The sequence below is a fragment of the Nicrophorus vespilloides genome, unplaced genomic scaffold, assembly GCF_001412225.1.
Source record: "Nicrophorus vespilloides isolate i.1.1-1 unplaced genomic scaffold, Nicve_v1.0, whole genome shotgun sequence".
Taxonomy (NCBI): domain Eukaryota; kingdom Metazoa; phylum Arthropoda; class Insecta; order Coleoptera; family Silphidae; genus Nicrophorus; species Nicrophorus vespilloides.
The window spans coordinates 184616-209295 of NW_017098319.1; the positions used below are offsets into that span (position 1 = coordinate 184616).

Sequence of the window (24680 nt, forward strand, 5' to 3'; positions counted from 1 at the left end):
AAACAGACATAATATTTCAAGTATTATTTTATGAACGATTATAATTTGTCATTTATATATTGGTTTTGTTTAATTAAATATATTTCATAAAATTAAAAAAAATAACACAAAAAATAATTAAAAAAATGTAAAATTTAAATTAAATTAATCCTTTTCAAACAAACAAAAATCCTCCCAAATATCTTTGTCAAAACATATATTTTTTGTCATTTCGTCTCGAAAATTAAATAATTTTGTACTAAATTACCTGAACTATCTTCTTGAATATTTATTTAAATTATTTAATATAGATGTGATTAATTATAACTTTGAATATGGACAAAATTGAATTATTAATTAATTTGTTATGCAATTCTTGAAAAATACCTTATATGTAACAAGAAGTTTTTGTAGCCTATGGTTTGAATAATATTTGTACAAAACTATTGTAATGTATGGTATAATACTTACCTTTTACATATGTAATGTTCTAGACATTTATCTTTAATAGGTTTCAGAATTGAGACAAAGTAATTAAACTTAATACAGTAGAACCTCGCTTAACAAGCATAATCCGTTTCAAAATTTCTGGATTTTTATTCGTATAGTGAAACAATATTCTCTATATAAACTAATGTAATATACGATAATGCATTCGATTTTGTGAGTAATTTTTCTTACAATTTATTTTGCTTCTTAAGCGAAATGATCGTTATGCGAGGTTCCACTGTATTTTAAATAATCTTTCAATAGTCAGCGGAAAAATATCATTATTAATTACTTATAGTTTTGATAACTAGTTGATTTAAAAACGAAAATCAAAGTAAATTTAACATTAATTTAATCGCGAAATTTCAATCAGCAAATTTGATTATATAATTGAATAAAAAAAACTGTTCACATATTATTATGTTTTAAACTAAGTATGCATATACTTGCACTTCAACATATATAAGTTTATTATTTTATTTGGTGCGAAAATGTTTACTAGTAGTTTCCTGCTACAAAATATAAGCAAATAGATAAAATGCGTTGTTACAGGGAATATTATATAACGGTTATGCGGGAATCGAAAATCTGGCACTTAAAAGCCCCTTTGTCAGCGCTCTTAAAGCCCTGGAAAGCTCTCGCGTATAGTTAAGAATTTTCAATAAAAGCAAGGGAAGGAATTTGGTTCCATTGAAAATGCGCACACGCATATTGCGACCTGATGACAGGAGGAAACCTTATCCATTGAACATACATACATAAATGAATAAAAAAAGAAATCACTGCTCTTAAAACCGATATTAGGCTTGGTGGAAATGGAAGGGCCTCTTCAAAGGCACGCAGGCAACTGAATTGGAGGGTACGATTTTCACACTCAAAGCCTATTCACTTCAAGGGACTGAGTTGATGAGTGACGACTGAGAGAGAGAGAGAGATCCAACCACTATTTTATAATTGCATTCAATTTGCGCTGTATAGCTTCAATTTCATATAATTAACCTTCAATCATGCTCCAATTAACCCTCGTACATCTCCATTCCGAACACCAACAGACGATCCATTTTGTATCGACAGGCCCAAAGCGATTTTAAATTCCCTCTTTCCATCATCGCCGCCCGTCCACCCAACGGTTTGATAGGAAAAAGGATCGAGATTGACCCTATTTCCGGTCCAGCGATGGCCATCATATCCGGTGACGCCGGCCTTTTAAATTGCCTCCCTTAATTCCCATTCCGAAAATTGCTAATTAAAAATGTTCTTCGGTTAGAAATTTAATATTCTGGTGGCCGGCGCAGACCATGGCTTCTGAATTATTGGACAGCACATGAGGGACGACTGCGAATTGCTTAATTATGGGACGAAAGTTAACTTAATAATCCCTGGGGAGCTTTAATTAAATTTAGTCTAAAAAAAGAGGATATATTAATCACTTATATTAATTGCCACATAAAACTCTATTATCAATTAGAATGTTTCGTTTTTATTACTGCTCTATATTCAATTAAATATAAAGGTTTGTCAAAAGTGTTTAAATGGAAAGAACAAAAAAACAAAACAAATAATACAGCATTCACATCCAATCTTCTTTAATGAACGCCGAGCCTTTTTCCCCGATCATCATTGCCGGAGCGTTGGTATTTCCTGGGATTATAGTAGGCATAATGCTGGCATCAATTACTCTTATTCTATTTAATCCATGGACTTTAAGTGTTGAATCTACAACTGAAGTCGCAATATTTTTGGGGCCCATTTTGCACGTTCCAACCGGGTTATAAGCCGTTGTAGCGTAGTGTTTAATGTGACATCTCCAATAGCTATCTGTGGATGCGTCCTGAAGGCAATATGGGCTTTTCATAATGAACAATTTTGCTCCGGCTCGCTGAAAAGCTTTGGTTTGTATCAGAGATTTAATGAATTTGACAGCTTCCAGTAACGTTCTTATATCCCTACCATCTTGCAGGTAATTTGGTTTTATAATTGGCGCATCAAAAAGCGACTTTGTTAATAATGTACCAACGGATTTTGGATTTAAAATAGCGGGAGCAACTTGCCATAATATAGATTTAGTACTGGCTTCTAATATGCTTTTCGTGGAAATCGTATCCAACCCAATAATCTCCAATTCTCGATGTATATCTGGACTATTTTTTGGATAAAACGTGTTGAATATTTGCACGTTAGCTATCTTCGCATTCTTGTTTTTAGTATTTATAAATCCAACGAAGTTTGAACCTCCAATATTTGACAAGGATCCTTTATTCGCTGTAAAGTAATCGAAAATCCTATCTGGCTCATCAGCCTCTGAAGCGGTGTCATTTAGCGTAATAAAGAGAGTAAAAATAGCAAGGTGATCCAAAAGATTCCTACCGACGTGTAAATTAACGAGCGGCTTCCTACCTAGATCTTCCCTTAAACCGATGTTGGAATTCTGTAGTATTGTCGGCGACTTAATTGTTCCGGCCGACAGGATCACTTCTTTTTTGGCATACACGTTAATTAGTTTTGAATTTATCTTCACCAGAACACCTTTAGCTGTCGTCTTGTCGAAAATAACCTGTCCAACTTCCGCTTCGGTTGCTAGGAATAGATTGTTTCTGTTCGCTGCAGAAGCTAAATATGCTTTTGAAGCACTGCAACGCTTACCGTCTCTAATAGTCGCTAAAACTTCGTAGTAACCTAAGGAAGGTTCATCATCTGATATAAGCATCCCTACTTGCTTCGCTCCTTCCATATACATGTTTTTCACGTAGGAATTTGATTTTACGTAGCTTGTTGTCAAGTAACCGGAAGTACCATGCAAAGGTGATGTTCTATAAGATTCTCTTGTGGTATTCTCAGATTTTTTGAAGTACGGCAGAACTTCATCCCAGCCCCAACCTTTATTACCCAAATCGTTCCAATTGTTATACGCAAGTGGATTCCCTCTAACGTACATACAGCCATTTATAGTTGAGCTTCCTCCAAGGACTTTGCCTCTTGACCATATGCAACCTTTAGCCAAACCCAAGCATGCATACTTATTTACCGTTTGGTATTGCCAATCTTCAGCGGTGTGCTTCATGTACAGGAACAGAGCAGGTACCTCGGAACTTGCTGATGGATATTTGCCTGCTTCTAAAACTAAAATTCTCCATTTCGGGTTTTCTGATAGTCTGTTTGCTACTGCGGAGCCAGCAGAGCCAGCACCAACTATAATGAAATCAAATTCGCTTCCGTTTATTAATTTTGATCCAATATCATCTGGGTAACTGGCCCTCGGGTTGAGTGCACACTGTGTCGCCATTAAAGTGTTGATCAGGTTTAAAAATAGATTACTTGCCGTCCCTTCAAGGGCGTTCGGGCATGGATTTTGTGCACAATTCATAATTGCTTTACACTGAAAAGCGAATTTGCTAGAAAGCAAATATAGCAGCAACACCGTCTGGGATCTTAATTACTTTGCCTCTTTAAATATATTTCGAATAGCGATAAAAGTATGCAAATTTTGCTGATTCTGGTATCTGTTCCACTTTACTACAGAAATAGTAATGATTTCAATAAATTATAATTGCTATAATGTCCCACAAAATAAAATTATAATGTATTTTTATTTTAAATGTATATACCATAAAATATTTTATTGTAAAGTATAGATATATCATTAAATTATGAAAATGATGCAGCCAATAGCCATTTACAAGTTAATTGACTGTTTATAGGTAATACAATTTTCAATAATTTCGCCAAAAATAGATTAAATCAATAATATTAAAAAAAAAGGTACAAGTTTGTATAATTTTATTTGAACATATATATGTTATTGATAAATATATATCCTAAATGACTAATTACTTTTTATGGATATTGTAATTTTTTTTTCAAATTACTTAAATATAGAATATAAGAAAGAATATAAGTTATACACTTGGTGAGAAAAATATTGCATTTTTTTGCTGGTAAAATTGTGATAAAGATGCATTTTTTCGAGTCTCCCTTTTTTTAGGCACGGTCACAAAGGGCGTTATCGTAACGGCATTGCGAGTTGAGGCTTACCGCGTGCGATGCCATAAAATATCAGAAAATCCCAAATTTACGAGACCGTGCGTGACAAAAAGGCATTTTGCATATGGGATGTATTTATATGATCGAGGAATATTGCAGTTTCGATGAGATTGGCGCCAAATGGCTGCTCGTAAAAAAGGTGGACTCGACGACCTCCCAGCTCGTCTGAAATGCGAGGGACGAACGAGGGTAGTTTAATTAAAGTAAAAAAAATAGGAGGCCGAAGTGGAGGAAGAAGAAGAAAAAGAAAATGCGGGTGAAGAAAAACCGGAAACCGGGAAAGAGAAGAAGACGTATATTAAATGTCTGCTCAGGATTAGAAAACACATACTCACGGGAAGAGATGAAATAAATCCGTCGGAATCATCATTCGTGAAGCTCTCGGGGTGGCTTATGTCGCAGACTTTAAAAAAAGAAGCGAAATGAAACGGGAATAAATAGAAATAGAAATAAAAGAGACCTCTTCTTGAGTATACAGACACTCACATATATATATTTAAGTACTTCCGTTTTAAGCTAATGCATTCCGAGACGTCCGCTTCGTCTGGAGCTGCAGTAAAAATTAAAGTGTTCCCCCTTTCAATTTTACTTTTTCGATTTTTATCTCGCCGGGTGAATCTCCCCCTTTTTGGGGAGGTGATACCTGGTCGAGGCGGAAAATGAGGTAACATAGAGATATAAGTTTAAAAAATTCGCGATGAAACAACCGGAAGTGGGTGTGCAGAAGAAGGGGGTCGGCCGAGATATATAAACAACTGGGCCAGAGATAGGAGACAGGGGTTTGGAATCGACCCAAACTTACAATGAGAGAGAGAGTGTGTATGAGAGAGAGAGAAAGGCAAAAAAAGGAGAATATATACGGGGGTTGAGATAAGCGATAAGCTTAATCGGACACATTATTTAGCGTGGCCCATTTTTCCCCTATTTCCAGGGGGTTCAGGTGGTCCGTGATGAAATGTCCTACACATTTCAAATTACAACGCGTTTCTAAATGCAAATGTATCTACATAAAGTATGAAATGCTATCCGTCTTGTAATACTTCTCTCTCGTTTATTTCATTTTTTTTGCTAAGGGAGATGCAATAAAAAGGAAGATCGTACGGTAAGAGCGTGGGGCGTAAGAAGATGACTATTTCATTTAAATTATATTTTAGGTAAAGTCTCATTTTGAAACGCTCTAATAATTTTCTTTTCTTTTGTTTCAGATTACCGATGAAGTAATGTAAGAAGTAAAAAAAAAATATAAAAAAAATCCAGTTAACCGCGTCGTCCATTGAAGTCTTCATGTTAAAATTTTATATAAATTTATATATAAAAAATATTTATTAAGAAATTCTATATTTAGTAATTTACACGAGAGTCAAATTCTGTTGAATATTTTGTTGTTATATTATTGCATGCATTCATGCGTGAAAGAGGCTAAGTGAAATGAAAAGAGTTTTTTGTTTTAAATGTTGAAGTAATGCGCGTTCGCGAGTGTAAATGCATTTTATTACAAAACGCACGTGAATGAATGAGAGAGTTCTGTGTTTAGTATTCATTTGCTCAGTCTTAAGTACGACTACGCGACCTTCTCTATTACGGGAGTTCATTGGCTCTAAACACTGAGAGGATCCCAGCCTCAGTATGCTTCCAACTCACAATAGACTTGAACGCGTTCGCACTGTGTGAAACAGAAGAAAAGAAGTAATAAGAAAAGAAATAGCAAGGGGGAGTAAAAGAGGAGCGCGTCTCGGTCGTTCCGGATGTTCCGGCGAAAGTGTTCTGTAATTGTGTGATCTACAGTGATTGAGAATTTGGACTTAGTATCCAGCCATCTACCATCAATCAACACCATCCATCGATCATCCGTCATGGGCGAAGACGGCGGAGGTGCGAACAGTCCGCGCCGGCTAAGTCAAATTTTCGATCCGCTCTCGCGACTTAGCGAATTGACTCGCGAATCGCGTTCTACTCCGACTAGTCCAAGACTGTTACCGCGACGCGCCCGTGATCCCAATGCGACGTCTTCGCAGCAGTCGCAGATGCAACCGCTGGCCAGCTTCGATTCCCTGATGGACCCCGGGGGACACCACTCATCTGCAGGTGTTAATTGGCAGGAAAAATGTTTGGAATTACAATTGGAGTTGCACCGCAGTAGGACCCAGGCCACCAGAACAAGGGACATGCTACGGGAAAAGGTGAGTGAGAGTCCCTTCCCACACCGCCGCTTCTTTTCCTCCTTTCCCTTTCATCCCTCCCAGACCTCCCATTCCCGTTCGTCGCACTTTAATGCAATGGCATTTATTCATGGAACAGGTTGCGGTGGAGAAGCTTGCCACCTAATAACTATTAATAACGCAGGTCTTTTGTTTCCAACCACCCACTTGCACATCAAACACTTACCAAACTAAATTTATTTATATTTACAGTTATTTTGATAAATACGACATACATTCATTTCTATACCAATAAATAAATGAAATAAATATACAAATTTTTCTAAATGAAAAAGATCTGCAATAATATTATCTAAGGTTATTATAAACATTATTCAAATTAAACTTAATAATCCTACAAGAAAAAGTTTGTTGCAATGATATGACTTTTTTGGGAATCCCATAAAATTGACGTAATTTTAAATTGCTGGTAACATGAGCAACCGGCGTTAAATCCAATATGGATTTTACTTTACGGTCCAGATTTCCAATACTGTTGATATCCCACGCAAGGTCACGCGACTGCGGCGCTCTTTTATTTATAGTCTTAATGAATTAAAACCGTGGCCGAGGAAAAAGCCCACAACTGGGACACGCTGTGTTTATCAGCGTTGCCCACGATAAGAAGTCGATGTGTCTCGGATGGTAAAATTTCAGTTTTTTCAACCTCGATTTCTATGCGCAGAAGAAAATGAACGAACGACTTGAATCATACTGAATGACTGCATTTTTGCATCTGGTATCCTCTTTAAAATCTAAAAATAAATTTTATATAAATTACGTGCGATAACTTATGTCATAGCCTTTTAGATAGCTTGGCGTTGAAACAACTATTGCATTTAATGCAACTTTCTTATTGTTCGGAATTTAATCTGTTCATCATTAATACATTTGTATACGTCATATCCATCATCTCACTTAAACTGACTAATTGTTGTTTGCATAATCATTTAATTTAGATTTAAATATTAATAATTGGCAAAATTTGATTTCTCAAGTTCAATTTAAATTAAATGCATACTTATGATAAATGTTGATTTATTTTATATAACCAAGGTGTTAATTAGAGAAGTTTTTTTTACTTATATTTTGGAATGTCTCAAAGTAAATACAAAAATGTCACTCAATGGTTTTAATTTTGTCTTTTTTTTAAACTAATTTATTTTGAAAACCGTTACTTACTATCATAATACAATAATACTGTATAATAATTGCTGCAATAAAAATAGGCATATGATATTATTATATTAATCTATTATATTAAATTAACTGACTTAAATAAAAGCCTGTGTAATCATTTATATGACTTCATTGACGTCTCATTCATGTTATATAAATAGTGTGCCAGTTAATTGAAAAGCAATAAAGGGTTTCCCAATTATAAGATAGAATAAAGAAGGAATAAATCGAATATTCAATTAAATACCCATCATTCTATTTAATTCGACTGTTATGTTATTATAAGTGTTGACTTATTTTGTTTAATGTTACGTTGGTATTAGAAAAGAAATTGATGGTAGTATCAAAACAAAATAAAGTTGAATGTAACCATTATAGAAATTGAAACTTATTTTTCTTTTTTTATTCGAATTACCAAATGTGTGTATTCGTTTTATTGATGTTTGTCCATTTTGTCAATAATTGAACTAAAATACACATTGTTTCGTCACATTGTGTAAATAAAACAGTTTAATTAAAGTTAAATTGTCATTGTTATTTTATGCATATTCGAATAATATTGAAACAATGAAATAACAGACATTCTGCAATAAAATCATTTGAATTTCGTGGGTGGTAGCAGTATATTTTATAACGATTTTAACATTAAACAAGAAGTTGTTTGTTATTATTATTAATTTGTTATACTTGGATTCCAACAAGCATAGTTTGTCTGCATTTGCACGATTATATGTGTTGTTTAATTATTTTTTTAATTAATTAATAATAATTATAAACGGCTTTATTTAATATATGTTAATGGAGTTATTCGTGATGAATCATTTGAATCCTTATACGTATCTTTCTACGAAATTTAAATTCCGACGGGTTTCATTTAGCTAAGTATGTATTGGGAAAAAAAACGTATTTCGCGTAGTTCCCAAGGATTTCGTTGAAAGTTATCAATCTTGCTGGCCAAATTGGAGTGTCAATCAAGATCACTGCAAAGTAAATATAGAAGGCAAACGCACAATCAATAAACACTCCTTTTAAGAATTTAAACTTGAAATAGAGAGGAGAGATCTTAATAACGAGCCACGCACAATATCCTATTCATTCATGGAGGATTTTTAACGGTCGGAACAACTAACCTTTACGAGCCATACGAAGACTTGATTGACTGGTATTATTTATTACCGACACCGAGTTATTGAATATCTGCCAACGCCACGAAGATTTATATGAATGGCATTATTTTATTTACCCAAAAGCGCCGACCTTCGATGACAAATAAAAAATGTATGCAGTAGAAAAATCAATATATAATGATACTTTTGGACTTTGCTTCTGTTATTACATCACAAGAAAAAAAACATATCGTTTATAACGGATCATATTTTTTGGTAGTCTGTAAAATTTCGAGTATTTATAAAAGAACACAAGCAATGTAGTATTTATTCTTACACAATTCATTGTCAAGTTTTTGAATTTGCTGTATTATTTGTTTTGTAATAGAAATCTTGTTTGTGTTACAGTATTCAATACTTTTTTTAGTTCTAATAATAATTTATCACAATTCTTAATTAGTTTTAGACTTAATGTAAAAACATATATTTTGATTTTTTACTTGATTGTTTTTGTGGTTTTCTAAACTTTTTTACTAGGTTAATTAATTAATAAAATATTTCCTTTTATCTGATATTTTTGTTGCAAAACAGTAAAATTTTCTATTAATAATTATAATTATATATTTATTTATACACACACAATTCTATTTATACATAATTATAATATATTAGTAAATTATTTGCATCGATTATCAATTATTTGTTGTTGGTAAATATACAGATTCCCGACTTACGATCTAGTTCCGTTCCATAGGTTTGTTCGTAAGTCGGGGGAATTTAAAAAAATTCAAAATATACTTATCTTACCATACTTTATCATGGTTTTTACTTTTATATATGTTAAATTTCGTATTACTGACAGCATACATTTGAAAAAATATATTAAAATAAATAAAATACTTACAAACACTTTTCAATTATTTCACAATTATTTAATAAAAAACGACAAATAAATAAATGCAACAAAACAGAATGTACATTTTCCAAAAATATTATATTTTATTAAAGAAATTATCAATTCTTGTTTGGACAGTTAATTTTCATATCACTATATATCTCCTTGTAACAATTTAGAACTTTTAGAATTTTGTTCGTAAGTCCGGGATTTCGTAAGTCGGGGATACCTGTACAGACATTTGCATTTAAAATAATGCATCACTGCCTTGCATAGTGCGGTTTCAATCAGTGCGGATTCACATTTTTTAAATTTCAAAACATACTCAAATTTAATTGAGCAAAAATTGTACATTGTTTTTTTATTTATTTACATAATTGATCGGATTGTTAAGACAAGTCTCTTTTTGTGCTGTTTCAAACATAGGTATTTCTGTATACACGTTTTTAAAAAGTTTAATTGAATAAAAAACCATTTTCATAATCATGCAACACGATATAAATTGGATTATAATACTATTAATTATGTTTAATTGCGTACAAATTCAAATAGATTATAACTAATTAATGATAAAATACCATGTGTCCATACATAATTTTAAATATTATTTATTATATATAATTGTGTATGTAATTTAAATTGGATGAACGTCATTTTTATTGAAATGCGATTTGAAATACACCACATGATAATGATTTCGATGCAATTTATCTTTTGCAGTCGTGCCATCATGCACTAAATGTAAAATGGTACGCAGACTAGAGATTGAAAATACTGTCATATCAATGAAAGCGGAACGGTTTCAATACAAATGTTGATATGCGATTATTGGAATAACTGAAAATATAATTCTGGTTTCAATTATGTTTTTGTAAATATTGGAAAACCGAAATTGATACAAATAAAAATGTACGTATATACGTGATATATATGCTATGTGGGTAGAATAATATTCAATACAATGTTCGTTTTCGGTTACGCAATATTTGGTAATTATTTTACGAATTCACGTTATTCATTTGCAGCAATTGGAAAATCAAATCACTAATGATAGGTTTACATGCGTATTTTTATTATATCATATTGTTGTGTAACTTTTGGATCAACTATATTCCACATTGTACAAATTAATCTATGAAGAAAATTGACTTTTCTATCCAAATTTACTCAAGCTAAAATATTACCTAAATTCACAGCTTACGATAGTCAAGGTAACTTAAAATGAAGTAAATAATATAATTAAATAGTGATATAATTTCAGCATCTTTCAGTCATGTGTTTTCTCTAAATACTTGTTGTAGTAAATTTTATTACTCTAATAAATATCCTCTTCTGTAAAATATTATTGAATATAATATAATTATTGGTATTTATTTAAAAAATTGGAATATAGTAAAACTATTTGAAACTGGACTAGGACTATAAAACCGCAAACAAAAACTTCACTTTATGTATAATATATTTTAGAATTTATTTTTATTTTGCGGAATCCGGACTATACGAGGTATTGCTGTATATAGCAAATGTATACCGCATTTTAGATCGGATATATTCGGATCAATAATTTTGTTTTCAATACATAATCATAACGCTTCGTTCTTTTCGAAAGGAGAAAGATTAGGGGGAAAACTAGAAGATTTCGAGAGAAAGTTCATGCACTCACTGTGGATTTAAGAGTATTTCAGTCGTTCAAGGAAACGGAAATTCCGGAAATGGCTGCTCCCCGGCCTCTTAAAGATTTTTCTCTACCCTCGACCTTTCAAAAACTTGATATAGGAGTCAATGACACGAAATCATATACGTTTCTACTTGTGATTTAAAAGAATTAATAATAAATGATAACTTTGGATGCATATATTATAATTATTTACTAATTTGTATTGCACCTAAAATGGGATAAAGATCGAAGTCTACTTATATCAAACATTTTCAGCGTATTTAATTTATTTAAGTATTTAACGTATATTCATAAATAACATCAAAGTGTGAATTAAATAAACATGAAATTTGTTCGTAGATTTAAGCTTATGATGTCAGAACAAGTGGAAAAGTGTACGTTTGTACGAACGAATTTTATACCTATGAACAAAAAACATTAATTGCTCATCAAACGTACATTAGCTTACTGTACTCAATCTTTGTAAGCTTTATATACGTTAAGTGTCTCAAATAACGCATATCTAATGTATGTAGTAAAACGCAAAAACTGAACATCAAATTCATACGAAAATTATTACTGGACTTCTAAAATTCAATTAATTCAGATTATATTGATGGGATAACAACATGTTGCTAAATAATTGCAAATCATGTTAGCCTAAATTGAAGTCCAATTCCTTAATGAGCCGTAACTATCGCGTAACTCATTGGTCTCGAAGCAATCATCAATTATAGATAAGTTTCCGTTGGACCCGTTGCTGCTATTAATTTGGTTGTTCCCTCTAATGATTTCTGCATCTGACGTGTCGCTTTCAACGTGGCCGGAAAAGCGGAAATTATTGATGCAGACGGGGTTAATGGGCTATGCGAGGAAGAGACAAGAGTTTTGTCCTCTCGTAATCGAGTTTCTCTTCGGAAGATAAGGCTAGGATGATGAGCAGTCGCGAAAAGAAGAACCTTGCAAAAAACACGAAGCAGTGATAGGGTGAGGCAGAGAGCTGAAAAAAATCAACGACTGAAAAACATGCGAAGGGAAAACCCCTAATGGATCGTTTAAGAGAATACATTCACATTAGAGTAGCAGAAAAAACAAGGGACGAAGGTATTGCTTACGAAAGGAATATATGTATAATTATTTTTTTGGAAAGGTTGTCGTTAACGTGCGGAATGGGATTAATCGCGTATGTTATTGGATATCTTGTGTATATGTATAAAATAACGGTACGTACAAAGAGCCATGAATATTTGATATCTACTATGTATTATTTATGCATTCGCCCATTTGGCTTTAAGATAGGGAGGGATCGAAAAGACATATCCTTTTTATATTTCAAATATATTATACATAGGCGCTGTATCAAAATACGCTAAGATCAAACTTTACCGGGGAAAAAAAGGGACGGTGGAATGTATATGATATACAGGAATATCTCCATATCAGGGAGACATAAATCTAGCGACAAAATAAACGAACATTAATAGATAAAAGCCTCAGATATAAGAAAAGAACGAACAACAGGGCGGAAAAGTTTCTTTCCTTTCTTCTTGTTCTTCTTATTTTTATGGCGAAATTTCTTTAAGCTTTTGAATATTTTAATAAAGCTCACTCCCTCAAGTGCTGCCTGCACACGGCTAACTTACTCTCTCCTTATCCAGACCAGGATTTATTTTCACGAGGGCTTTTAAATTATACACCAATAAAAAATCTCGTTCATTCCATTTTTATTAACAATGTAAATTACGCCCGAACGCTAAATTTTAAATGAATTATTCAAAGTTTTTTCGTTTCTCCCCTTCGTTGAACGTTTCCTTCAATTATTGAGAAATTGTACATAATTAGTGATGTATTATAAACTGTTGTATATTTTATTATAGAACATGTTTATTTTAGTCTGCAATGAAAATTTGTATTTTGCTTATATTACACCCCAAGTAGAATAATGTTAGTAGGAATAATATTTTTTTCATTTTAAAAATAACTTTTCATAAAGTACAAATTTGTAAAGTGAGAACACATTTAATATCTTTGAGAAATAATTATCTCTATAGACGATTATTTTTCATATTACGACACAGCTTTGAAGTTATTGATCTATGTTTCATTCACACAACGATGCAAGTAATTTTGTATTATTATCAAACATTTCATCGTTTTTGATCAATGGTCTTTAAAACTTGATTTCAATAGTGTACGCTTTTGTAGTTTATTTTTTTATTTAAGCTTGTTTAATATATTAGATAAAAAATTGTTGCTGTTTCTATAGGAAGGAGCTTTACTTTATGTAGACTTTATTTCTGTTGGTGTTTAGAGTATTAATCTTTTTTTTTGAAGTCGTTTTTCTCTGAAAATTTTCTAGATGTAAACCTTTCTTACTGTTGTTTCATCATTGACTTTTAAATAGTAGTCTTCTAACTCTAAAATTTAAACTAACGTGTAAAAATGAATGCAAAAATGTACTTGCTGTCAAGAGTTTTAAGTTGATAAAAATATGTACAAGTATCTCCCGACTTACGAACTAGTTCCGTTCCAAAGGGTTGTTTGTAAGTCGGGTAATTTAAAAAAATCAGTTTAGATTTTGAAATATTTATCGAAAAATAGTTGGTTAATAAAATAATATTTATAATATTCTCAAATATAATAACAAATTATACTCCTATAACTAACAACATTTTATTGTAGAAGATGAAAATGCATACAATATTTATATACTTTATGAATAATTTAAATTGATATACTGAAATAAGTTCTTATTTATGCAAGTCATTAAGAAACATAGGTCAAAGTATACTTGCCAATTCATTCCATTTTTATTAACCGTGCTCGAACCCTATATTATAAATGAATAATTCAAGGTTTCCGCTACTCGGGTATCCTGCTTTTTATATATACTTTTTTTCCCTTCAATTATTTTCGGAGGGATTTTGCCACCTGCATCGCAAACATAAAATAATCCGGGCAATTTTCCGGTCGAGGAAACAAACCGGGGACAGCGGTGTCCGGTCCATCGGGCGTGGATGAGGAGAAAGAGGGAACATCCCCAGCTGGTGCCATTGGAAGGACGAGGATAAACCGGGACCCGTGTATATGCAAATAAACAATCTCTTTGTGTGTGCGTATATATGTATATATAGAGAGAGGCTACGCTACGCTCTTCGTTTATTTACCAATTTAACTTTACGAGTTTTTACTTATACAGTTCACTTAATCACGGCTCTATACGTTTATACCCTCATTGCAGTTTACGGCTCCAATCGTTCAAGCCTTCAATTGGGTACCTCATGCCCGTAAATCTTCCATTTAAATTACGACACACCAGGATCTTTTTCATTTTTTTATACTGTATATCATTCCTCGTGTAAATACATCGAATTGTCATACTGGTCACATTTCCAAATACCTGGCATATCAATTGCTTGCAGTTCCCAATATGGAAAAAAACCGCACAAAAAAATATTCGAAATTTTCATAAATTCTTACATATAAGTGACCGCATACAAAAAAATACGTCAAAGATTCACGAAATACATAAGAAAGTGTATCCAAACAAAATAAATTACAAATGTAAACATTTAATTTCTCATTGTACATATGCAGAAATTTTCAAAATGCACATACATAATTTACTGCTACTCGATTTAATCCAAAAATCGTTTGAGTAGGCTGTACTTAATGGTGCCAATGCCATTGAAATTCATATAACGCATAAAAAAAATCGTACAAAAAAGGGCCGCGTGACAATAGGTTCTACTGTACTTAACTTTTTTAATTTGTAATCATCAACCATTCAATAAATTATATGACAGATCATTCATATATAAAAATTATTTCGAAATTTGTGAATAAGAAAACTAAAACTTTCAATAATATACGGACCTCTTGTTGTTTTTCAAAGTTCTTGGAACTTTTAGCTTAGGGATTCTCGGGTCCAATGGGAACGTAGATGACAAAGATTTAGGACATTGGGCTTACAAGAAAACACACTTCTAAAGAGATTATATGTATTTTTATATAGATGTCTTTATCGCAATTTGATAACACTAATTGAATTTACTATTTAATATTTGGTATAAATTATTATTAGTTTTCTTTTTTGTAATATTTCTACATGGTTATATTTTAAAATTATATTGTTTGTAAATTGCAACAAATTATCCCTAATTAATAATCTAGTAATGAATGACATATTTAATTCAAATAATTAATGTTTATTATTTAATTATATTTTTTAAAATAAAATAAGTAAGAACTTTTCGAAGTTAAAATAAATCCATCCATTAGGATTATAATTCTGTAATGTTTTGTAATGCTGTATTTTTTTAAATTGAATATATTTGATTATCCTGCCACCAATTTAGATGGATAATCCGTGTTTAAAAAAACTTTTGATTTAGAACCTACAGTTATTATATCGAAAGGATAATTGCTTTTAGTATATTTTGGCTGAATATGTACCAAATGACTATAGCATAGTTCTTGTAATATCCGAAAGTACACTTTTTAATGTAAATATTTCAAATATTAACCTTTAGTTTTGTAGGTTTTTAAATATTTTCTTTTGACTTAATATGCATTATATAATTTAATGTATGTTCTTCAGAATGGTGTGACAATTTAGATTGATCGATCTATATGCGCATGTCTTTAAGAGTCACCAGTAGCGTCATGAAATGTCAATTAAAATTTCTTCATGAAGATATATACGTGTTTACATATATTGAAGCCTGTATGAAATAGAGAAAAGTTTATTAGAGTACCATTTTCTTAGAAAGATAACTTTCTTAAAATGTATATTTACCCTTACATGAATGCAAAATCATACTTTATACAATATTCTGCTTTATGGTATAAAATTATTATGATGTTAGATAATAACATTGAATCTCTGTTTTTTTTTTCAATGTATAAGAGGGTAATTTAAGTTTTAAAAGCTCCTATATTTAGAAAGTGCACTTATTATCTCATAAATATTTAGCCTCAGATTATCATAAAATAAGTTATTTTCATTGCTATGAAAGTTTTACTTTAATACATTTTATTATTACTAAATCTAAGCAATGGAAAAAAAAAAGATTAGCATGAGGTTAGATGCTAACACCGAATCAGCGAAATTTATCGTGAAAATAAAAGAAAAAGCACTTAAACATCCGGCAGAGGGAATGTTTTATTGCAATGCCAGGAAGCAATAAAGTTTCGCACAGGGAACAATAATCGTATGCGAGGTTGGATCGCGTGTTGTGTGCGTGTGGATAGGAACAATGGCGAAAAATTAAAAACAATTTTGTATTTACATATAAAGCGAAAATATTTTAGCGATTAGCAGCGAGTTGTGGGAAGAAGGAACGGTGCAGTTGCAGTGGGAATGCCTCGCATAACTAGGAGATGCCACGACGATGATAATACCCGTTTTATGATTCTATTTGTCGTTGGGAAGACATGCCCAGACTAAATGGAAGAGCAAGAAGGATGGGCTGAGATAGTGAAAATATTTAAAAGACAAATTAAATTACTGAACTCGAGACAGATACTGGTCCTCCATAGGTTATGTCGGTTATTTAAAAAACCGTTTTTTTGATATATTTGTATAATTTAAAAACCGGTTTCTAGATTTATATTTTTAAAATAAATATTTTTTAATCAAAAGTACTTTCTATGTATACAAACAATTTATTTTTCAATGCGAAAACTGTTTTTTAGTGTTTTACAGTTAGTCCTCGTTTAACGTTGTCTATTTGAAGTGTAACAAACTCTAAATTCAATTATTAAATATATATTTAAGTGATTTACTTATGATGTGATTTTAGTTTGACTTCGTTTTGCGCTGTTCTGTTTAGAGTTGTATTGTCTTGGAACGCATACTATATTGGATTTTTTCATAATTCTCAGTCTTCTCTACATACTTGAAACTAAAACATAGAAATAACATCGCCTGTAGATGCTTTTCCTTGTTGTTTTCCTTCCTGTTTTGTGTACATCATCAGAAACAAAACCAGTTGGCTAGCTCTGAGTGCATTATGAAGTAGTAAATTTAAATTAATAACAATTACAGTGCTTCACTTTTAATTCTGTAACGGACGCAATTACCGCCCCGTGTATAAATCAAATTGTGACAATTAGCGTCGAGCGTACACACAAAATAACGTAAAACAAAGAGAGTAGGGAGTGGAGATGAGCGTGTGTACGTGCGTGTGTGCGTCTGTTGTGAGCTGTACACATACGGGACCCATCAGCTTTTGAAACGCTATTTTAATAAACACACAACACACAAATAGATTGCATTAGATTCAATGAGCACAAAGCGAATTCAACTGATTTCGAATGTACACGAATTAAAATCTGCGCCCGGAAAATGCACTTGATTTTGTGTAGACTTTGTATCTACGGTATTGATTTTACACTATATGTCATATTTATCTATAACAAAGTGTACCATGTGCACCGATAAGCTTATTGTGTTTCGTTGTCAGATCATATCAATATTTTGAACATGCTGGATTATGAAATCTATGTGATTTCATATAAATGTAATTAAATTCTGAAATCTGAAAAATATATTTTCGTGAACATTAAATTACTTTTACATCGCGTCGTGTCTGAATTCAGTATAGAAAAAATTGTGCATTATAATATGAAAAACTGTTATATGATTTAAAAATTTCAGATTAAAATCGAAGTTAATCTAAATATATTGAAATCCAGAAGAATTGTAAATAATTATCTATAAATATTTTTTAGATATATTTATGATTTTATAATAAAATAACAAAATATTGTTTTATTGTTATATAATGTATAGTATTATACATTTTAGATTATTATAAACTTTAAATTAGTTTTATATGAACCACTAGTGTTTGTGTATAAACAAAGTAATTTTATTGAAATGTTGTCTAAAGATTAATGTTCATGCTAATATAAACGGATGGAAATGAAATGGCTTTTCTATTGGATTAAAACCTCATCAAAACGTTTGCTGCAACAAAAAATAAACATGTACGGGCATTTGTCCATCCGATTATGGCATAAACCACATTAGTCAAAGGCAAATCCGCATGAATCAAGCAGATATAATGCGTTTCATTTCGCATCGTCCCCCTAGAATCTGTCGTCACATCCGTAATTTCCTAATCCAATTGTATTGCGATTTGTGTATATGTGTGGTGGCATGGTGTTGGATGTATGCGCGCTTTGGTTTGGCAGAGCCTTTCAAATCGACGAATGCTTTCCTATACACAAGCTAGCAGAGTGTCGCAGTCGTGTCTGAAGCTCGTAACTCGACCATTATGCAAATCGTCGTTCGAGGGTTAGCCTAATGCCTACGCCCCCGCAACTCCGCTCGTGATCGAACGTATTAAAAACACATGCGTGCGCCTATTCGTTTTTAGTTAGCTTCGGCACATGTGATACATAAAAATCACCCTATTACCATCTTCAGGACAGTCGAAAGAGGATAGCCTGACTATGGAGAGCATAGGAATCGGGGAACAAATACTTAACCTTCATTCACCTATAGGCTTGGATGCATGTTAGTGGAACTAGGGGGAATTTAATAAGTGAGGCGGAATAAAGATAAATATTGATTTACTTCATGCGATATTATATGAGACAATGGATGCACCCTTCGGAACAAAAGGCTTTCAGATGAAAATCTATATGCTGGCTACACAAGTACAGTCGATGCTCATCATCTTAACATATATTCTGATCGAACTAACGCACTAATACTAATATTCATACTCATTCACTGACAGTGTTTGCTTATCAATGACGTGTATTCTTACGGACGTTCTTATGTATCTGTCAAATTAGTTGGCATGTTTTATTTTTAACTGCTTTCAATTTTCTTGTCTTTTCTATTTTTCTTAAACTCATTTGAAGAAATAATAAATAACGATACAGTATCATTGAAATAAAAACTGATGACAAAATCTATAAAGTACGTTTGTGCGAAAAATAAGATGAATGTACAAAACATAGTAAATGCATGTATTTATGTTTGAATTCACTAGGTTTAACATACATTATCTTAACTAACGACAATGTGCGTAATATTTATGAATTATGTACGTTAACTGAGAGCTGATCAGCTATAAAATGTGCATCAAATATATTAGATATTTTTGGAACATATATAACAATGTAAATATTCTAAGCTAACAACAGTAACAGTTATTGATGTTTTGTTCAGAACTGCCTGAAAGTAATTATTGGAATGTTGCATATTATGAACCATTAATTACCTTTGTGTTTGTGGTACCTTCTAATTTTATGAAATTAGTAATAACAGTTTTCATGAAACATATCTTCACAGTGTTTTACGTCGAACTAATTTCCTTCTCTAATGTTGAATAGTTGTTTCTGAAACAATGGAGGTATTGTGATGATCATAATACAAATAATGATACATCCCATCGCCATCCGTCCATTATACCATACGTGTCTTTGGAAATGTAACCGTGAACTTAAGGTCTAAACCACGATACATAATATGTATTATACATACATACGTAATTACATATTCGTGGCGGCGGTAATAAAGTTGTATTACATTGGCCGCATTTGTGGGCAATTCTTTCATTACCATTTTTCTGTTATTTTTCTTACATTCGTGCAGCACATGCTGTGTGCGTTTTGTGAATTGAAATTCCTTTATTTCGTGGCTAGATAGGCACAAGCATTAATTAAATTCCATGCCATTAAGTGGACGCACCGATAACGTGCCATACACACAATAGAATATTCGAAACATTTTAACTAGTCTTTATACGTAAAGCTTATTATGAATCCTTTTTGTTGTAATTTATTATTTTTTCATTAATAAATAATGAAAATTAATTGCGTGGGCGTATCGCACAGGTAGGTGCCAAAAGAGAATTAATGTCTCGTACGCACGACGACAACTTTCCTAATGAATTTATACTTTATTCATATTTTAATTTCATAAATTCGCGATGCTGACGATTTCATAAATTATTAATATTTTCTCTCCCGTTTATATAGCGCTCAACCATTCTAGTAAATCATCTCTCTCCTGAAATTTATAATAATATTATTTGAAGTAGATCTGTGTTATTTTATAATCTAATATATTCTATATCGTAGCAAGATCACGAAAGTTTATTTTTATACTATTAACATTGTTTATAAAATATAATAAACATTACATTTTTCATTAAATAAAATCAAGAAAAGCAACAAAATGAATTAATGTTGAAGCATCAGACAATTTTCGCCAAATTTTGACATAATAAAAATATTCTGTTAAATATTTTCTATCTATTTTATATTTCGCCACTGAGATATTCAGAAATACCTTCCTTTGGTTATTGTGGATTAATTATAGTCTAATTTAAAAATTAAAAACAAACTAAATTAAAAAAAAAACAGTAGATAACATGAGCATAAATGATATTTTTGTATACAGTAAAGTCTCTTTTTGTGCAATTTATCTTCAATTAGCCCGGTTGCAAACCGGTTCCGGATTATTGGAATTACACTCATTATGCGATGAATTGCTGTATTTGTAAAAGCATAATAATCCTTATAATGTTTCATATATTTTTACTTATATTTAATGTTATTTTATAATAATAAGTTTTTATTCTTCTAATATAATTATTGGGTTGTTACATAAGTCCGCTCGTAGGCTTATTTTTGGTGATTTATTGGGAACATAATCTTTTTAGACTAAGATCTACGGTGAACAACATTGTTATAGAGTATCCATTTTTCATCTCAAGTAATCAAATATATTTTTGGCCGCTTGAGTTGCGTTTTTCTTTTTCGAAAATAATACAGCATCAAATGCCAAAAAATCTCGTTTTTTCTTCTAGAATTCAATAAACTTTTCACTAAAATGTAGCTACAACTGTATCGAATCGTTATCAAAAATATCCAGCCACCTAATTAATCATCGTCCACTAAACATCAACGTGTGCACACCAAAAGACGAACGGACTTATGTAACAACCCAATATTATCAAATTATTAAAACGAATTAAATGCTCTTCACTTATATTAGATAAAACTACAGTACGAAATGTATATTCTTTTATATTAACATCGTTATGTATAATTTGTATATCAAATCAGTTTAATTTTAAGCAAGTATCAGAATATTCAATATCGAATCCAATATGTGTGTATGCGCGCTCGGCTCGGCATGTTCAAGTGCGAACAATATTGTTCACCAGACAAGATGGTTACGCTACATTCGCTGGTAATGAGAAACATAAAGGATATTACAAGCTATTAAACGGTGTCGGTGTATATGTGTACGTAGTTAGCCTACAACATTCTGTTCCATAATTTAGTAAACACCTCAATCTAAAGTGCATCTGGTATAATATGCAACATAATTTAATTGCATGGTATGCAATTTTCACCTGAATGCAATACCTCAGCTTAAGTTTAAATTGGAATCGATATTATCTATATTCAATTAATTTATAACACCGAAAATTAATTAAAACAATTGCAAATCGTATAAATATGAAACAAATACCATAAGCATTTTTTCTTCGACATCGAACTTGGTAATGAACAATTATTAAAAATAATAATAATATTTATTGCAACATTAAATCACAAATAAAACTTTATACAACAACAAAAATAAAATAAAATTCAACTTCTGCAAAGTTTTATTATTCCAGTTCTATACTATTTAAATTAATTACCACAAGTATTATTTTAAGATTTTTGTATGTTTAAAGTCATAAAACTCAGAGCTAATCAAAATATTTAATTATTATATCTTTCGCCGGAAAGTATTTTACAAGTAACTTTATGTGGCTGTAAATAATTTTATTTTTTTTGTAATTATATCGCTTCTTAGTTATTATACTTTAATAATAATAATTAATTGGACTGTTTCATATAGTCATATTTTTTTTAAATATATTATTATATCATATATAAAATTTTAGAAATATGATAATTAACAATATTAAAAGTGAAACATTCATAAAATACTAAATATTTTAGTTGTAAACTAAGTTTTGTGTTGTTAATTGGTCACATATAAACTGTGATTGACTTATTATTGTTCTACGTTCCACTATTATATAATAAAATAACTGTTATATATAGTTAATAGAATAGTTAAGTAATGTATTTTGTCAAAAGTATTTGGGATTAAAGCTAGGACATTGAAAATACTATTCAATAATAAGAAGTCTTAATACCATCTACAATATATAGCAATACCTCGAATAGTGTAGTTTCGATCAGTCCGGTTTGAAAATTTTAAAACAAACTACATTTTATTTTATTAAAACAAAAATAAATTATAAAAAGTAGGAAACAAAATTATATCCATAAATAATCGTTTTTTTTTCGTTTATGCAAGTCTCATTTTGTGCGGTTTTATAGTACAATATAGTATGATTAATTCGTATATTTCATCATTTTATAATTGAAGTGATAATTGAAGTCAGCATAATTATTTGTTTGAAAGTTTAACAAATATTAGGTAGAATGAAATATATTGAAGTAGGTTCTTGTCGATGTACATTTCATGGAATATAATGTGAACAGTGAGAGGGAATGTCCTTGGAACGTTTTGATGCGACAATAAAATCCGTTTTTGCTTTGCCGCCCTCGCTTCAATTAGATTCCATCAAAGACGACGCTCTTATCATTTACTCTAACAGTGGCATTGTTATTTTGATAGACTTTAAATGGCTCGGCGAGGCTGATTCCAATTTAAAGTTCTGCCGAGTATAAATATTAAGATCTTGTCTCTGTTTAAGTTGTAAACAGTATGTGCGTTTGTGTTTTATGGGGCGTGTGTCTGCGTGGGTTACGAGTGGAGTGTGTATTTCAGAAGGGAGGCGGATGGTGCTCGTAGGTGTATCAGAATGGGGATGGGGTTCAAAGGGTTTTTGGTGGGTGGGTTGGAGTGGTTGGGTGTCGTTAAGCATAATTGCAGTCTTGTTTTTCCCCATGCAAAAGGAAATGGGCTGGCTCAGGTTTATTGGCGACCGGCGAAGAGGATACGACCCCCTCTTTGTATGAGGATGTGTGTGTGTGTGTGTGCACTGAACATTCCGGAAGCATTTATTGCATTCCACTATCCTTCGGACGAGGCTGTGCATACGCAAACTTCATTATGCCCAGGGATTGGGCGACTACTAATATTCATTATTGAAGATTCTGAGGTCGACCGCTGCTTTATGCCACGTATATTTCGGTTTAATGAGAGAAATGTTCTGTGGCCGGGCCGACACCGCCTCGAATGCTGCACACTTTAAAAACAAATTGAATGTTCGGGATTATTCAAATTCCCAGAGGAAATTAATTCACAGATTTAGTAATTATCCCCTGAACTATCGAAACATATTGCATAGGGATACTTGAAGTATTCTTCACTTATTAATAAAGTTTAAAATAGTTAATATTTGATGGCAGAATATTAAATTAATATTTTTTCATATGCCATATGCAGGTTCAAATCCTGCTCAAGCCAAGCCCTTTATGAGTCCTCTCGGTGTTTGCAGCTATAGGACCATCGTTCATCAATGAAAGAGGTTCAGCATAGGGACTTTAGCCAAGTCGATGGACAATGACAGTGTTAAGGATAGCAATAGATTCACAGTGAAAGGAAATAGTGGAATCGCAGAGCATCAATATACTACTGAAGTTAACCTACAAGACGACAGCCTACAAATTAAAAAATCATCATAATGGTAACTATCCACCGGGAAAGATTACCTACCTAATGTCAACCATGATCTTAAATTTACTCAATTTTCACATTGATGAACTGATTGTGAATAAAATTACACGACATAAAAACAATATATTACTGGAAATAGGAATATCACATACATTATGCAGCATTATACAAGGACTTTTGGCTGCAGTCTTTCTATCCTATATATTTTTAAATTAATGATAACTATACTAAATGAATTACATAAATAAACAAAGAGAAAAGTATAAATTATATCAATATAAAATAGATCTTGTTCGAAATTCCACTTTGCAATGTTTTATTAACAAAATTCAGTAATATGTTTTAATATTACGTTTATTTCATTTAAGTATTTCTTTATTTTATTGAATCATGTGTCTTTATATAATTTTATAATAATAAAAATAAATAGAATAATGCTAATTTTAATGGAATAATA

General features: G+C 31.6%; 2 protein-coding genes across 9 annotated transcripts in view; one reads left to right on the forward strand and one right to left on the reverse strand.

Moving 5' to 3' along the window:
• Nucleotides 1-2038: 2038 nt before the first annotated feature.
• On the reverse strand, nucleotides 2039-3832 carry LOC108562155 (glucose dehydrogenase [FAD, quinone]-like). Its single transcript, XM_017920378.1, has one exon. It carries the CDS (start codon nucleotides 3830-3832, stop codon nucleotides 2039-2041), a length of 1794 nt encoding a protein of 597 aa, XP_017775867.1.
• A 2015-nt stretch (nucleotides 3833-5847) lies between these two features.
• LOC108562169 (uncharacterized protein CG43867) overlaps nucleotides 5848-24680 on the forward strand; it is a 97954-nt gene continuing 79121 nt past the window's right edge. For all 8 annotated transcript variants that reach the window (XM_017920407.1, XM_017920413.1, XM_017920410.1 and 5 more), the window contains exon 1: nucleotides 5848-6689. In XM_017920407.1, the coding sequence (XP_017775896.1) occupies nucleotides 6363-6689 (327 nt within the window). In that variant the 5' untranslated portion in view covers nucleotides 5848-6362. The remainder of the gene's footprint in view (nucleotides 6690-24680) is intronic.